Here is a 17,162-nt window from a genome sequence, read left to right on the forward strand (position 1 = left end):
CAAAGATTTGCACAAATGTTCAAGATTTTTCAACAACAAAAAAATTGCACATCTATAAGCTCGTAGTGCGGCACTCGGTGCCACGCTATGAGCTTGTAGATCTGCTATTTTTGAATAGCCCAAGTATAAGATAATGGATAAAGTGGTTTAAATCTGAAATGACAGATGCTTTCCCGGTCTTAATGGGTTAACCCCAAACTGCTCCAGGTGGTGCTGATCAGTGGCCAATAGTATAAGCTCCCAGTATAAGACTGTGGTTGTACTGGTCAGCTCCCAGTTTTCAATGTCTGTGTGTGTCTATGTGTGCAGGGCGTTGCTATAAATGAGCACAACAAATAAAGTGTTATTCCTTCTTCCAGAACCTGCTGTAATCATCGGCCTGGAAGTCATCTTCATAGTGGACATCTTCATGTTTCACCTTCTTCTTCTTGACATCTATCTTCTTCCGACGAGCTCTCCGCTCCTCCTCTGACAGGGTGGACGGGTCCACCGGCATCACCACGACCCGTCTGGGTTCTTTGTATCTTATGTTCAGTGTGGAGCCGTCGGGCCGGACCAGAAGGACTGGATACAGCCTCTCGTACCTCTGCCTGCCGCAGCGCGATATGGACGTCCTATTGGAATGGTGCTGAGGAGAGCCTGTGTGGAAGGAGAGGCCCGGACCAGCACCGCAGACGATGGACCGCGATGGCGTGGTGTGTGAGGAGGGGAGAGAGAGCTCTGCTGAGAGGGATCCAGTCTGGGATCCGGTCAGGGATCCAGTCTGCCTCATCATATGATGGATACACCGTGAGAACAGAGTCTGAGGCGTCCACATCTTTATTACGGACATTTTTTTAGGAATAAATACATGAAAAAAATCTATGCTATTATCTTAACGACCCAGCATGAACATAACAGGACAAAATTAGGACAAAATTACTTTCTGAAAAGTGAGTTTCAGAATAGTTTTTCGAGTGAAAATTTGTGTTTGTTTCTACCTCCTGGTGCTTTTATATACCGGTGTCATCATGACGATGCCAGGAAGAAGTCTTGTCCTTATATGGAGTTTACCCATCAGCCACGCCCGAACAGGGAGTCAATGACATCAGACCCAGGTGATGACATCATCAGACCCAGTCCATGACGCCAGACCGAAATGTGTCAGTCTGCTCCATTCATGGAGCTCTAAGTCATTGGTTCTCAAGGTGGGGGCTGGGGACCCCCAGGGATCTTGAGAGGGGTTCCAGGGGGTCCCCAGCTAAAGGTGTTAATGCATCACATTCATTTTAATAACCGCTTTATCCATTTATATTGGCTATTCAAAAAGAGAAGATATACAAGCTCACAGTGTAGTTGTGCTAACTGTGAGTTTGTAGGCCTACATCTGCTTTTTTTTAACATCAATCTTCTCTTCTGGGGGTCACCGGCACAAACCCTTTTCAGATGGGGGTCCGCAGCCAAATACACACACATTTGGGGGTCCTTGACTTGAAAAAGTTTAAGAACCACTGCTCTACGTCATTCATGCTCTTAAAGTGAAGTCTAGACTAGAAGCATTAGGTCTTCAGTCTTGAGGTTCAGTAAGGTGGAAGTGTCGAAGGTGGAAGTCGATCTGCTTAAACAAACCATAATCATTTCCTTAGTTTTAGTCTTGGTCAATATTTCATAATTATGTATGAAATATTTTGGTGGATATTAAATCTTATGACGCAGTTGTTTAAATTGTTTTGAACATGTTTGACAATAGGCCTAAAACTTAAGAATGTATTGGAAGATAAGATTTCATATCCAACCAAAATATTAAGCTTTGTATGAAATCCTACTATGAATGTGCAAAATCCCTGTCTGTCCGATATGCTCATACAGGCATATATGGATATCCAGTTCTCCAGAACCGCCGATCCGACCACAGTGCCCATATATGGTATGCCCACATACTGTATTGGCCCATATATGAGAGGGAAGTCAGTCAGATCAGCGGACCTCCCAAACATGATAAAACTGAAATAATTCTGGTTGCATCACATTTTGCCAGAGCTGATCTTGAGAAAATTAGAACTTGGTGTCAGGATCTGTATTTCTGTATCTTATTTTGTAGTGTGTTCTTGTGTTTTTTTGGTACCTTATTTTGTAGTATTGTTCCTATTGTTTCCTGTCTGCCCTAGTTACTGTTACCTATCTTGTGTCATTACCTTGTGATTAGTTTAGTTTTCCACTTGTGTCTTGTTTTAGGTCAGCCAATCCCTGTGTTGATTGTCATTGAGTTGCACCTGTTTCTTGTTAGTTCCCATTGTATTTATACCTGTCTGTACCTTGAAAGTTTGCTGAATTGTTTGTCTTGGTAGCCTTTTTCTAAGTCAGTTCATGACTGCTGAGTTTCTCCTGCAAATTATTGTCAAATCAACGTTGTCCTCCACATCAAGATTTAGCCTTCCGTTGCATTTGGGTCCTACTGTACTTCTCAAAGTGGGTGCCTCGGAATGTTTTGATAATATTTGGAATTGATCCATATCACTTTTTTTCTACACCAAATCTGTCAAAAATAGCCGATCTACAAGCCGATCTCTCAAGGTGGGGGCTGGGGACCCCCAGGGATCTTGAGAGGGGTTCCAGGGGGTCCCCAGCTAAAGGTGTTAATGCATCACATTCATTTTAATAACCGCTTTATCCATTTATATTGGCTATTCAAAAAGAGAAGATATACAAGCTCACAGTGTAGTTGTGCTAACTGTGAGTTTGTAGGCCTACATCTGCTTTTTTTTAACATCAATCTTCTCTTCTGGGGGTCACCGGCACAAACCCTTTTCAGATGGGGGTCCGCAGCCAAATACACACACATTTGGGGGTCCTTGACTTGAAAAAGTTTAAGAACCACTGCTCTACGTCATTCATGCTCTTAAAGTGAAGTCTAGACTAGAAGCATTAGGTCTTCAGTCTTGAGGTTCAGTAAGGTGGAAGTGTCGAAGGTGGAAGTCGATCTGCTTAAACAAACCATAATCATTTCCTTAGTTTTAGTCTTGGTCAATATTTCATAATTATGTATGAAATATTTTGGTGGATATTAAATCTTATGACGCAGTTGTTTAAATTGTTTTGAACATGTTTGACAATAGGCCTAAAACTTAAGAATGTATTGGAAGATAAGATTTCATATCCAACCAAAATATTAAGCTTTGTATGAAATCCTACTATGAATGTGCAAAATCCCTGTCTGTCCGATATGCTCATACAGGCATATATGGATATCCAGTTCTCCAGAACCGCCGATCCGACCACAGTGCCCATATATGGTATGCCCACATACTGTATTGGCCCATATATGAGAGGGAAGTCAGTCAGATCAGCGGACCTCCCAAACATGATAAAACTGAAATAATTCTGGTTGCATCACATTTTGCCAGAGCTGATCTTGAGAAAATTAGAACTTGGTGTCAGGATCTGTATTTCTGTATCTTATTTTGTAGTGTGTTCTTGTGTTTTTTTGGTACCTTATTTTGTAGTATTGTTCCTATTGTTTCCTGTCTGCCCTAGTTACTGTTACCTATCTTGTGTCATTACCTTGTGATTAGTTTAGTTTTCCACTTGTGTCTTGTTTTAGGTCAGCCAATCCCTGTGTTGATTGTCATTGAGTTGCACCTGTTTCTTGTTAGTTCCCATTGTATTTATACCTGTCTGTACCTTGAAAGTTTGCTGAATTGTTTGTCTTGGTAGCCTTTTTCTAAGTCAGTTCATGACTGCTGAGTTTCTCCTGCAAATTATTGTCAAATCAACGTTGTCCTCCACATCAAGATTTAGCCTTCCGTTGCATTTGGGTCCTACTGTACTTCTCAAAGTGGGTGCCTCGGAATGTTTTGATAATATTTGGAATTGATCCATATCACTTTTTTTCTACACCAAATCTGTCAAAAATAGCCGATCTACAAGCTCACAACACATCACGTTGCGTTGCGTTGTGAGCTTGTAGATCTGCTGTTGTTGACGAATGTTCCACCCAGAGTGGTTAAACGTCAAGTATAGAATTATTTTCAACCTGCCCTAATGGAAATTGATACTCAAGTTTTCCTCATGGCATACTGTATCTTAGGCGGAAATATTTACATTTTTATGTACCGTAATATGACATAAATGGAGGGAGGGTCCTATAAGTAAGTAAGTAAGTAACAATGTAATTCAGGGGTGCTGTGGATGAAAAAGTTATGCTAACCCTAACCCAAAAAGGTTTGAGAACCACTGTACTAGAAAAACGCCTTGATACTTGGTTGACAGAAAGGTGCTGCTGATGACAATACACACATGTGGGAATGCTGACAAAGTCCCAATGATGGATCGTGACAACAGTGAGCAGAAGCAAGCAGCATGCTCTCCCTGTCAGTGTGAAGTAGGCTACTGATTTAGGACCCTAAAGCAGAGCACAGTCAATAGAATTGATCATGGTTCCCATTGTAGAAACCACAGATAACAATAAGAAAGTACTAAAGTTCTAAATCCAACAATCATAAAGGTCTAGTGAAATGAAAAATGTTTCTCACAATTTTAGAGCATATCTGTGGTCATCATACCTAACAATCGATGCCAAAACAATTGAAAAAGAAGTGTGTATTTGTATATCAAAAGTCCCTGAAAATCCAATTTGAATTACTTCCTGTGAACAACAACGTGCTGCGTGATGACATAGATACACGTTCATGAATATAAATTAATCTTGATTTTGTTCACTTTCCTCAAAACACAACTGATTTTAATAGTTACTCAGTTTTGAATCTCATTCAAGATGACGTCCAGACCGTGTATTACTCATTGTAAACTTAATCAGCACACACAAAATATGTATCTGAAAACATTATAGGTTAGAAATAAGGAACTTGGTAACAAACATTCTGCACAGTGGCCATCTCTACTCTGACTGGTTAGCAGGCCCGGATTGGACGGTCTGGCACTTCTAGGGCCGGGCAGTCTGGGTCGCGGCCAACCCTAAAACCGAAATAATGTCACCAAAAAACAATTTTTCAAGACATTTTTAACCAATTAACTGCAATTTTTCGGCGCGGCGCCCGGTGGGCCGGTGAAGATCACAAATGCCAGGGCCGATTTTCTGTGCCAGTCCGTGCCTGCTGGTTAGACTGGAATGAGATGTGTGGCCGTGATACTCAATATTAATGACTGGAGATTGACAGCTGGGCAAATATGACAAAAATACAGTGAATTTCACTACATGTGCAACCATTCACTCATATCGCCTGACACACACGCACGCACGCACACACACACACACACACACACACACACACACACACACACACACACACACACACACACACACACACACACACACACACACACACACACACACACACGCGTGCGTGCGCGCACGCACACACACACACACACACACACACACACACACACACACGCATGCACACACACCTACTGCCTGACACCCAGAACAGTGTCCCCTGTATCAGTCTGGTGTGAATGTTAAATTTTAATTGGCACGTTCACCTTGCTGCCACACATTGACACAAACCTCTGAGTGATGAAAGGTTTTTTTAAATCATCCTAGCTGTCAGTTTGTACCACATCATCATGGTCAAACTGCCAGGAACTCAAACTCAAAGTTGGACCCAAACACACAGAACCCAAAGTCAAACACCAAACTAAGGAAACACAGAGTAGCCTTAATGTTGACCGTTACTAGGACAGGCAACATACTACCGCTGTTGTCGGGTAGACACTTCCTATCTCCATATTCTAACAATTTGTGTTTTTTTGGGGGGAAATTAACGCCCTATTTGATCATACTACAGCATCACACTAAAGCATAAAAAATAGCAGATCTACAAGCTCGAAAGGCATCGCTTCGCACCGCGTTTTGAGCTTGTTGATCTGCTACTTTTGCTGTTAAAAAAAAAAATGAATCCTGAAAAGTAACAGTTTTGGACATAATGAGGTTTCCAACTGACAGAGACGATACTACACACACCATACAGGAACACACACTCAAACACAACATAACACAACTGGAACAAACACTCTGACAACAACAGAGAAGCTGACATTCACACTAGTAGTGCAGCAATGAAAGAACATAGCAATAAAGAGCTTGTTAGAGCAGGTCATGCCCATATATGGAGATCTTCGTATATGCTATCCTTGTCCCTTTTATGCCCATATACAGTATGGGTATCTCTGTATCTGTCAGTCCTTGTCCCTTTATGCCCATATATGGAGATATGGCAAGGTTAGTGTTGCTAACTCCCAGAGATTAAAATAAGGGACACCTATCCTCGCCTCACGCCGATCACTTTTTTTTTGGGGGGTGGTGTAGCCGCCCCCTATAAGTGAGGTTTGGACACTGACCAATCCTGCACCGTGATTGGCCAATAGTCTACAACGCAGTCTACAACGCTAACCCTTCCACAGTCAATGCAAATCTATACTTTTGCAAAGTCAGCCAATCACATTACAGCTAGTGTCATCACCACTAGCTGTAATGTGATTGGCTGATTTTGCAAATTCAGGACTGGGATTGGCTAGTGAAACACATGACACATGTGCAGCCCTATGAATAGCAGTATGGACTTATTGACTTAGTATGGAAAAACACACGTATGTTTTTGTTGAGTGTCATGTTGTGATGACCACACACCGCCCACTTCACACTGGGTGTGATTTTTTTATGGCACCTGCCATACCTTGCCATACCCAATTGACGCCCCTGCTCCTAAGTTCCGAGATTAACACAGTACGTTACTTATTAAATGGCTGCAGCATCTCTATGCCACTTCAAACTAAACAAGCAACCATATGTGACTGATTTTGTATAGAGCTGAGTCATCTACGAGTTTTGCATTATATATGTTTTTTTTTCCTTTCATATGAAAGCAGGGAATCATAGCTACAAATTGAATTGGTTGTGCTATTATTAACTCCAGGACCACACAAGTCTGGAAAGATTTAAGTCGGGCAAAATGCAAGTTGGGAATGCAGGCTCTACCCGGTTATGCAATACCCATACCCGTTGTCAGAGTACATGTTGTACTCGTCTGTTTGTCTGTGTCCTTTTATGCCCATGTATGAAGATTTCTGCATCTTATCTGTGTGTCCCTTTTATGGGGATTTGTGGGTTCATCAATACTTTTTTGGAGATCTGCTGATCCGACCGACTGTCAGCTCAGTGTCACACACCGAGGTTGAAGTCGATCAGTCAGATGGTGTTCGAGATATACAAAAGTTCCCTTTTTTTCCTCTCCTGTTTGTACATCACAAGTCCAGTTTTACAGGCTTTTTGATTGGCCTTGTGGATCTTCTCAGCACAGGTTTATCTGGGGTTGTTAGAAGACTGTTCCCTCCTGACCACTTCTTTAGGTGATTCTCCATTTCATCCTCGTTGGGACAAGGACGGACGTTCTCCGTCCCGTGTGTCTCCAGCATCTTCTTGTCCGGCTGCTGCTGCTCCTGTTTCAACTCTTCCAACTCCCCCAACAGCTGCACATCCTCATCAAATACCTCTCCTGGAGATTCAAATACCTCCCCTGGAGCTTCAAATACCTCTCCTGGAGATTCAAATACCTCCCCTGGAGATTCAAATACCTCTTCTGGAGATTCAAATACCTCCTCTGGAGATTCCTGGTTCTCCTCTGTCTCTCTGAGGTTCTGAATCATTGCTGCCTCTTGTTGGCTACTAAGTTCCATTCGTCCTCCTTCTGCCCCACCAAATATCTTCTCACGGAACGTCTTCAGGCCGTTAAGCAAAGAAGCCATTTATTTAGCCTTTGGAACACACTTCAGCCTTCTAGTTAAGTAAGCTACTTTAAGTCTTGTGCAGTGAGTGGTCTGACATTTTATATTGTTCGGCTGTGATGTACCCCTGTCGTCACGATGAGGTCACGATGAGTAATTTGTGCCCAAACATAGAGATCTGTGTCAGAGACGTTCAAATATGGAGTGCACTGCACGCACTCTGGTCCTCGGCGATACACGCTCCAAGTTTGAAGTCGAGCGTACCGCGGTTATTGAGATATGTGGCACTGGTCTACACAGACCAGTCTACTCAGGTGTACTCCCACCGGGTTTGTAATACTCGTTGTATCCGTTGGTCTGCCAGTGTACCTTTTATGCCCATATATGGAAATCATATGCCTATATGGCCATGTAGAGGCATATCGGTCGGATCGTCGGTTCTGGACAACCGGATCTCCATATATGCCTATATATGGGCATATCGGTCGGATCGGCGGTTCTGGATAACCAGATCTCCATATATGCCTGTACAGTATAAGGGCATATCGGTCGGATCGGCGATCAAGTCAGAGTACCATGCTTTTGTACCCGTCTGTCTGTCTGTGTCCCTTTTATGCCCATATTTGGAGATCTCTGTATCCGTCTGTCTGCTTGTGTTCCTTTCATGCCCATATTTGGAGTTCCCACACGTCATCAGTATATGCCCATATATGGCCATGCCTATGTATGGGAATAGCGGTCAGATCGGCGATTCTGGACAACCAGATCTCCATATATGCCTATATAAGGGCATATTGGTTGGATTGGCGGTTCTGGACAACCGCCTATCGGCCTATCCTTAGTTCTGGTGACTCACCCTGCCCTCCTAATACGCGAGGGGCCGTGTTTTTTCGATAACTTTTTTCATTTATTTTATTCTCTTCATTTTCCAAAAAAACATAGATGGAAAAAAATGAAAAAAGTTATCGAAACAACATGGCCCCCTCGCGTATTAGGAGGGCAGGGTGAGTCACCAGAACCAAGGACGGGTGTTTTTGATGAATCTAACATGTTAAAAATGGAGTTTAAAGTTATAATGGGTTTGTATAGGAAGGGGGCGTGTCTGTGTATGGAATTCTCTTTATGTCTGTCTGTGTTGCTTTTAAGCCCACAAATGGAGATATCTGTGTCTGTCTGCCTTCATCCCATTTATGCCTATAGCCTATATGAAGATCCTAAGCAACCATTTATGGAGATGTGTGAGATTTATCACAATTGTTTCAGAATGGATGGATGGATTTGTTTTCATAGGTCCACCGACAAGTGAAACAGCCTCAGTCTCTCGAGGGAACAGATAAGGACAGACAGACACAGGATTCATTTGACAGCCATGTTCAATGATTCATCCGTTCCTTTCTCCTTGTCGTTCTTTCTTTCTTTTTCTTTCCAATGGGGCCGCCAAAAGAATCCCTCATAATATGGGCTTGTGGTATAAAAAAGTTTGAGAACCTCTGTTGCTATGTTTGCACATGTAATTTAACCCGTAGTATTTGAGCGATATTTGCACAGCATATGGGCACTTTAGGTATTGGCACTTTATTAATTTGCACAGTTGTATTTAGCACAGTCCTGATTTTATTGTTGATTGAATACATTTTTAACTGAACATTTTAGAATTGTGTTTCCTGTCTTGTTGAGCTGGCCACTCAGCTAATTAGTTCCACCTGGGGACAAATGTTTAGTGGTAGTCAGGATGGGCAGAGCAATGCAATGTGTATAATAGGAATGAGTACAATAGAAACAAACAAGCTAACAAGCAAACAAACAAGTGCAATATATAGAAGTGTAAGATATGCCTAGTGTTGAGTGACGATTGGAATCTTAACTGTTACTACTGTTACTGTTCAAGTTGTGCTATTCTGTCCAGCATAATTGGGCTGGACCAAGTCAGAATGGCAGAGGGGGGGTTGTGATGTGTTTTAGAGTTGCTTATGGTTGTAGTAGTGAGGAAAGAGCATTTTGTAGTTTGACTTTTAATAAACGTGTGGGGGTTAGGGGAATTTAAGTATTTATTGTGTGTTTATTTATGTATAGTATGTCTATTTATGTATTTATTGTCTGCTCTTTTTGATATGCTAGATTTAGAATGCACCCCTATGAATGGTATAGTCCAGGCTGGATCATTAGCTGAGCTGGGCATAAAATGCTGTCACTTGCCAGTTCTCTGAGTTCTCTTGAGGGTGAAGAGCTACAGGTGGTGTTCTTAGCCTGTTTGCATTTCTATGGTGAAAACATACACCTTCTGGTTGCAACCTACTAAGTATATGACTCTATACTGATTTCCAGCCGTTAATACGGTCCTCCTCACACATCCAATCCTACCCAATCCCATCCATCCTATCCAATAACCCCCCGACCCTGCGTGAGCCCTGTGTGTTTTGTTTTTCATTTGTGCTACTTGTTTGTGAATTTGTTTGTCATCCCCTCAATTAATCCATCCCCTGCGTGAGCCCTTGTCATTTTTTTGTTTTTGTTAAGACCTGGAACGTATCTGTGTCTCTTTAGATTTCTTTGGCTATTCAAAAATAGCAGATCTACAAGCTCATATGAACTTGTAGATCTGCTATTTTTGAAAAATCGTGAAAAAAAAATGTTTTAGATTTTTTTTCAAAAAACTGTTAGGATTTAGGAAACAGTTTTAAGAATCGCCTCAGGTCTTAATGGGTTAAGCACTTTGTTTATTTCCAGTTTCATTTTACATAATGGCACACTGTGACAACAGTATCACCTTCGAGGAGGTGGCTGAGGCCAACACAGCGGCCCTGCTGGAGGCCTTCGATGCCTTCGATACTGCGGAGGAGTATCTGAGGGCAGATGAAGTGTTCGTGGGGCTCCACAGCGCCCACATGCCCAACCCAGCCAATGATATCTATTACAAGCGGGACATCGACGGCATGGTAGTGGAGCTGACCGCGTTTAAACGCCTGAAGGGGAAAATTCACAGCATCACACTGCCAGATGGGGCCTACAGGGTCAACCCACACTGGCTGTACATTAAAAAACATGTCAGCATGACAGGTTGCTCCCAGGACGCGCAAAGAATGTGGCACAATGTCCACGGGTGCGACTTGGGGATGGTGGATGGGGGTTACCACCTGAACCTCACCCTCATCCCCGCCGAGAAGAACGAGCTGTGTGTCCATTTTAGGTCGTCTGCAGACGCCAAAAAAAGGACTGCAGCGGTTCTGGCAGACGTCATAAGGAAGTTCAAGGGCAAGATCAGCACCCTGGACGCAGAGGACCAAGCCCGTCCAACGATTCAAAAAAATAGTTTGTTGAACCTCAAGAGGCTCTCGCTTATAGACAAAGACAAATGTTTTATTTTGGACTTGTTGGACGAGGCCGTAGCGTCGGCGAGCGTCCCAGAGGGCATGACGTTCATGAAGACGCTTATACAGTTGGGGCAAAAGCATGGTGGGTGTGTGGTGCTGTCAGACCTGGTTGAACCTGCCCATGTGGTGTCCCTCTCCGTCCATGCCGCGATTACAATGAGGAGTAAGACCGAGGGACTACACCTTATGTGGTCGCGGTACGGGGTACAGAGGGTCATTGGCACAAATGGCCTGGTCTACACCAACCTATCCATACACGAAAGTGTAAACTTCCAGACCAGCCTGGACCATCGAGGCATGGACATTAAACCTGCCCTCACGTCCATTGTCGCAGGGCTGGGGGAGGATCGGAGCCTGGTCTTCCTCCAGCTGTACTGCGACAGCCCACACACCCACCAGGTGCCGTTTTATAGGCATCCAGTCAGCGGCGTCGTGGCCATGTGTGGTCTTCTCCACCCTCAAACCCGAGAGGCCCAAGTGAAGAGGGCTGTAGAGTACGGCCGACACATGGCCGACCTGAAAAGGAAATCTGGAATTCTCCTTCCGGCACGTGTGGAGGTCGTGGTCCGGTTCGAGGCTGGAAAAATTCCTTGGTGTCTTGATCCCAAGACCTTCTACTCCCAGGCCCAGCTGGAACGCCTCCTGACTGAAGAGTCAATGCTGCTCCCATTTAAGGACACGCCAGGAGGGAGAGGCCTCCATACTGTAAACAAGGCAGTCCTGGACTACCTCACCAGCCAACTAGACCTGCACTACAGGGACAGTTTCCATTTGGGGGGCTACGTGGCCACATGGTCGACCTTCCAGGTCGAGCTCGCCCTGGAAGAGTTCTTCCACGGGCAGCCTCGTAGCCCCCTGGACAGAAGGTTTTCCGTAAGCCTAGGTACTAGCTCCACAAACCCAAGTAGCCGCAGCTGGCAGCGTGGGGTACTGGGGCTGGCCCAGTTCTCAGCGGCCAGCGTCGGCCTGGAGCCTCCTCCGCTGTGGATGTGGTCCTGCGACGAGACCCAGTGGTCCAGGGTGGAGAAAATGTTCACACTTGCAGATAGTCTCAGTGGTAACCCTGCATTACTTGGCAGGAAGCTGGTCAAGATATTGCTGACGGACATCTACAAGTCTGAATTCGGGCTGGACATGGAAATGCTCCAAAGGCGCGAAAGACCACCAGCACCGGAGAGAGTCGTGTCTTCGCTCACCTATTTAGAGTACTGCACCATGGTGGTGGAGAAAGCGTCACATTTTCGCTACCCCATGGTATTCCCAAGGGCACTGGAAGTTGTTCAGTCGCGGAGGGACGACGCACTTGAATGCCTTGAGGCGGGGTTCCAGGCCCTCAACATACACTGTATTCCCAACTTGAACTTCTGCACGACCAACCGGGGCAGGAGGACCTGGTGGGACCGCAGGTCTTATGCAGAGCTGAGGCCCACCGGCACACCTGCTACCGAGGAGGGGAACATGCTGACGCTCAGAAGGCAGATTGTAGACGGCATCGTGCTGAAGGGGCTCTCTTGGCCGGGCACCGTGCAGGTCTACGGGGAACAAGGTCTGCCGTGGCTGAGGGAGGTCCTCAAAAGGTGGCCAGAGGAGGTCACAGACGACACCGCTAAGCTGAACCTCCACATCTTCTTGTCCTGCATCGGACTTCTGCAGAACAAGAAGTATGTCAGTTACGAGGTCCTCAGGCAGTTCGTTCTGACCGCCCTGCCAGTCTCGTTTGACCGCATGAGGCAGCTACGCCTCATCTCCATGTTTGATCTCGAGGTTCATTTTGCAGGACTGGCGCTGAAGAAACTCGGGGAAAATATTCCTGTGAGACATCAGCAGACCGCAATGCCACCGCGGAAACTGCCGCAGGAACGGGCAGAGCCTCGAGAAGACCTGACGGAGCCACGGGAGGAACTCCTGGACATGCCTGAGCAGGAGGTGATGACCAGGGAGTCCAGGAGCCGGGCGCTGCCGGCCAGCTACAAACAAAGGTGGACTCCCCAGGAAAGTGGGCTTGTTCCATTGGAGGGGCCCCTCCTCCTGGACATAGCCTTCAGACAATATGTCAAGAGGTGTCACGACGCTCAGATCCCTTACCGCTCCAAGGAAGCCTTCAGGAGACAGCTGGAACGCATGAAGAACGCTCAGTAAGCCACGTGGGCTTATTTTTCCTATTTTAGTGCCCTGAGGCAGGCCGTTTTGTTTTGTTTTCTCCCCAACCTTTTGTTTAACCCCATGTCACCTGAGGCAGGTCATTTTGTTTTGCTTTCTCCCCAACCTTTTGTTTTAACTCTAGTCACCTGAGGCAGGTCATTTTGTTTTGTTTTCTCCCCAACCTTTTGTTTTACCCCTAGTCACCTGAGGCAGGTCATTTTGTTTTGCTTTCTCTTGTTTATTTATTTATTTTTGATAGTGTGTTTGTTAAAAAAAAAAATCTAAAAAAATAATAATAATAATACAAAATTAAAAAAAAATCCCCCACATGGACACTGCCTTGACGTGGCGTGGGGGCTTGTGTGCCTCTGCTGTGAGTAACATCACAGACATTACACTCTGTGATGTTACTCACAGAGGCCATACTAAAGAGTCCACTAAAACAAGTGTCAATGCTAGGGAACAATATTCCCTATCATTTTTCATCGGTCTGAGCAACCACTCAAACCCCCTGACGGCAACTACTGACTTGGAACAGTATGGCCACTTGACACCACCGGTCGAACCCTTAGATAATGACAAGTATTATGATTATTATTATACGTGAACACTTGTAGGGGAATAAATGTTTGCTGTGTGTTCACAGTACACACACACATTTGAAATTGTTCATGCCTTGCCAAAGGTACTGTAGAGTCGTGCTTGTCACTGTTGATGCACACCCGTGGCCAAAAATCTGATCTACAAGCTCAGAGGGGCAAAGGCCGACAATACAGCATGAAAAAAAAAAACGAAAAACGGCGGCCGTTTCCAAGATTGTTCGGGCATTTTCTCTTAGACCAAAGGTTGGTCCGAAATGACCCCAACACCGTTGGATGGCGAACGTCCAGATCTTTTCTTTTGCTCACCGCACAACGCTGGAAAATACTCGTACCATTCCAAAATGGCGGCTCGTTCAAATACAGCACGCAGTATCTCCACAACCACATGTCGCTCAGAGATGAAACTTATACCCATGGATTCAGCATCGTCGATTTAGGGGGGGTAGCCAGAGTCTCAAAGCCCCTAATAAAAAGGGGGGGGGGACCCTAAAAATGTGTGCAAATCTTTGAATATATATATCTCTAAAGCGAACATTTTTAACTCAAATTTCTGCTTCTGGGGGGTCCCTGGAACAAAATATTTTGATGGGGGTCCGCGGCCAAATACATATCATTTTGGGGGTCCTTGACATGAAAAAGATTGAGCACCACTGATATAGAAACATACGTTTTTCAGAAAACTGTTGGGATTTAGGAGACATGTAGAATCGGCTTCAGGTCTCAATGGGTTAAACGCCCGGTTGGAGCCCTGGTCGGCCTGGAATGGCGCGGCCGTTCTGGAATTGTCCCAAATTTTGGCCAGCGCGTCCCTGACCCTAACCTTTGAACTTGAGTACCTTGCACCATTGGATTCAGCATACTCAATCAGTATAGGTGGCCAGAGTCTCAGAGACCCGTAGCTTAAAACAAAGTGGAAGTCAAAGACCCCAGGGGGTCCGGTCTAGGGTTAGGGTTAGGGTTCCTTCCCCTCTCTCTCTCTCTCTCTCTCTCTCTCTCTTGCTGTTTCTTTCCATTCTGTCTTGTTCATGATCATGTTCTCGCATCCTGCGTCCTCACCTTACCCCACTACGGTCCTCCGCTCGCGTCTCCTGCGCACGTCCACCTGATGGATGAACTACCCGGATCTCAGTCAAGGACACATTCATGTACAAATTTACATAACACACACACACACACACACACACACACACACACACACACACACACACACACACACACACACACACACACACACACACACACACACACACACACACACACACACACACACACACACACACACACAAACACACACACGCACACACACACACGCACACACTCACACACACCAATGTCTTCGTGCAGTCCAACTGTAACCTCATGTTTAATTCATAGTCCTTCATATACGGCAATGTCGCCTGTCGGAAATATAGCCGACCTACAAGTTCAAAACGCATAAAGATGAACTCTAAAATAAGCTTAAGTAGGTGCATGTTTTACCAAGCCTATTCGTTGTCTGTCTTATGCTACAGCTCACCCCATCAATCACCACACCAGCGGATGTTAGCCTAGCATCAATCACTGTGCGTCGCGTCGCCATGTTGTTAGCCAACATGTCTTAATCACAGCCGGTCCACTGTCTTGTCAGCCCCGTAGGCCCGTATCGTACCCGTAGCACCACTTTACTTAACCGTATCATCGATCAACGCGCGTCGTGCGACCCGGTTTCCTGCGCAAGTCCTGACATTTTTTACCATTGAGCTAATAGAGCCTGCCTGCTTGCTCAGGGGATAAATTGAATCTTGACCATCAGGTCATAATTAGTGTCAGATCCTGTGTCTAGGTGAGACATGACCTTTGACACGATCTAAATGTCTCAACAGAAGAGCAGGGAGACCAAATACAACCACCCCAATTGTATAGGTTGCATTGTATTAACATACTCTACCATACAGATTGGACAAAATTACATTTTATTCATGAAAAAGTTACATAGTGCCGCTTTAAAACAATTGTGCTGGGGACCCCCTGTGTCTACACGATCAAGCGGCCTAAGGTATAGTCGCCCCCTTTGGTCTTGTTTGTTTATTTCTCTCCCAAAAATCTTGCAACACTGCCCTGGGTTTAACCACAGCAGTCCCTTTAGAAGGTTCAGTCCTGGTTGTTCATCATAGAGGCAAAAAACACCATTAAAGCCTGCCAAGAGCAAGATGGAGGAGGGACCCCTCCTTTATTCAGCGTCGACTCCTTTATGTCCGCTGCCCGTCAGATAAGCTCCATGCATGTTGTACACGTGTGTTATTTTATGTTATGTATGCATGGCTGAGCGTCGGCCACGGCAGCAGGCCAGGCAGCATGTTCTTTAACATGTCTCTTTATACAAACCCAGCCCTAGTATTATGGGACGTATAGACAGCGTTGCCAAGTCTGCTTATTATAAGCGCCTTTCGGGCCTGTGAAGTCACTTGTGAATATTGGTATAGATGCAGGGTAGCGTTCTTGTTTCTAAAGTGTAGTTGCTCATTCGGGCTTGCTTCAGTTTAACCCTTTTAACCATATATACATCTGCTATTTAAAAATTAATAATATTGAAATAAATGTATATAAAAATAAATGTTTTCTGGTCTTGACAGCCCATACATCCAAACAGAAAAGTCCTCTCTGATTATATTTAACAACGTTAAACTCACCAACATGGCAGCTGTACGGAAAGCTTGAATTATCCTCTTTCTATCTGCAAAGCTTTTGTTTAATAAAAATCCACCGTAGAGACATGTTATGAGATACTTTGTGTCAATACAAAGTGTCAGAGTTTGGAAGCGCTCGTTTTCAACAACGCAACGTTGCTTATTTTTGGCTTGTTTGCATACGTCCTGGTATTAGCATTATGTCTCATATTAATAACCATATGCTACAGCTTAGTATTGTCAGGATCTTTGTATCTTATGTATCGTTCCTATTGTGTCCTGTTCTCTCATACTTTTATTGTGTAGTATTGTTCCTAGTGTTTCCTGTCTGCCCTAGTGTTTGCTACCTGTCTTGTCTCACCCCCCTGTGATTACTTGTTTCTCCACCTGTGTCCTGTTAGTCTCCGAGCCAATCCCTGTGTTGATTGTCTTTGAGTTCACCTGTGTCTTGTTAGTCCTGTGTCTATTTAATCCCTGTGTTTGTGTGCTCTTGTCAGATTATAGATGTTGTCAAGGTGTGTCGTGGCTTGTATGTCCTGCTTCATTGCCACCTTGTATTGAGACTTTTATAATAAATCATCATTGATCTTGATCGGCCTGCCTGCCTGATTATGCACTTGGGTCCAATACTTGTCTCATATCGTGACAAGTATATCCTT

General features: G+C 44.7%; 1 protein-coding gene across 1 annotated transcript; it reads right to left on the bottom strand.

The window, feature by feature from the left end:
* Window positions 1–343: 343 nt before the first annotated feature.
* LOC311036152 (large ribosomal subunit protein mL55-like) lies at window positions 344–817 on the bottom strand (the record flags this gene model as incomplete). Its single annotated transcript, XM_084044679.1, has 1 exon — window positions 344–817. The coding sequence occupies one exon, from the start codon at window positions 815–817 to the stop codon at window positions 344–346; it is 474 nt and encodes a 157-aa protein (XP_083900805.1).
* Window positions 818–17,162: the final 16,345 nt, after the last annotated feature.

Source organism: Gymnoscopelus microlampas (assembly GCF_963454915.1).
Source record: "Gymnoscopelus microlampas genome assembly, chromosome: 20".
In the NCBI taxonomy this organism is placed as follows: Eukaryota; Metazoa; Chordata; class Actinopteri; order Myctophiformes; family Myctophidae; genus Gymnoscopelus; species Gymnoscopelus microlampas.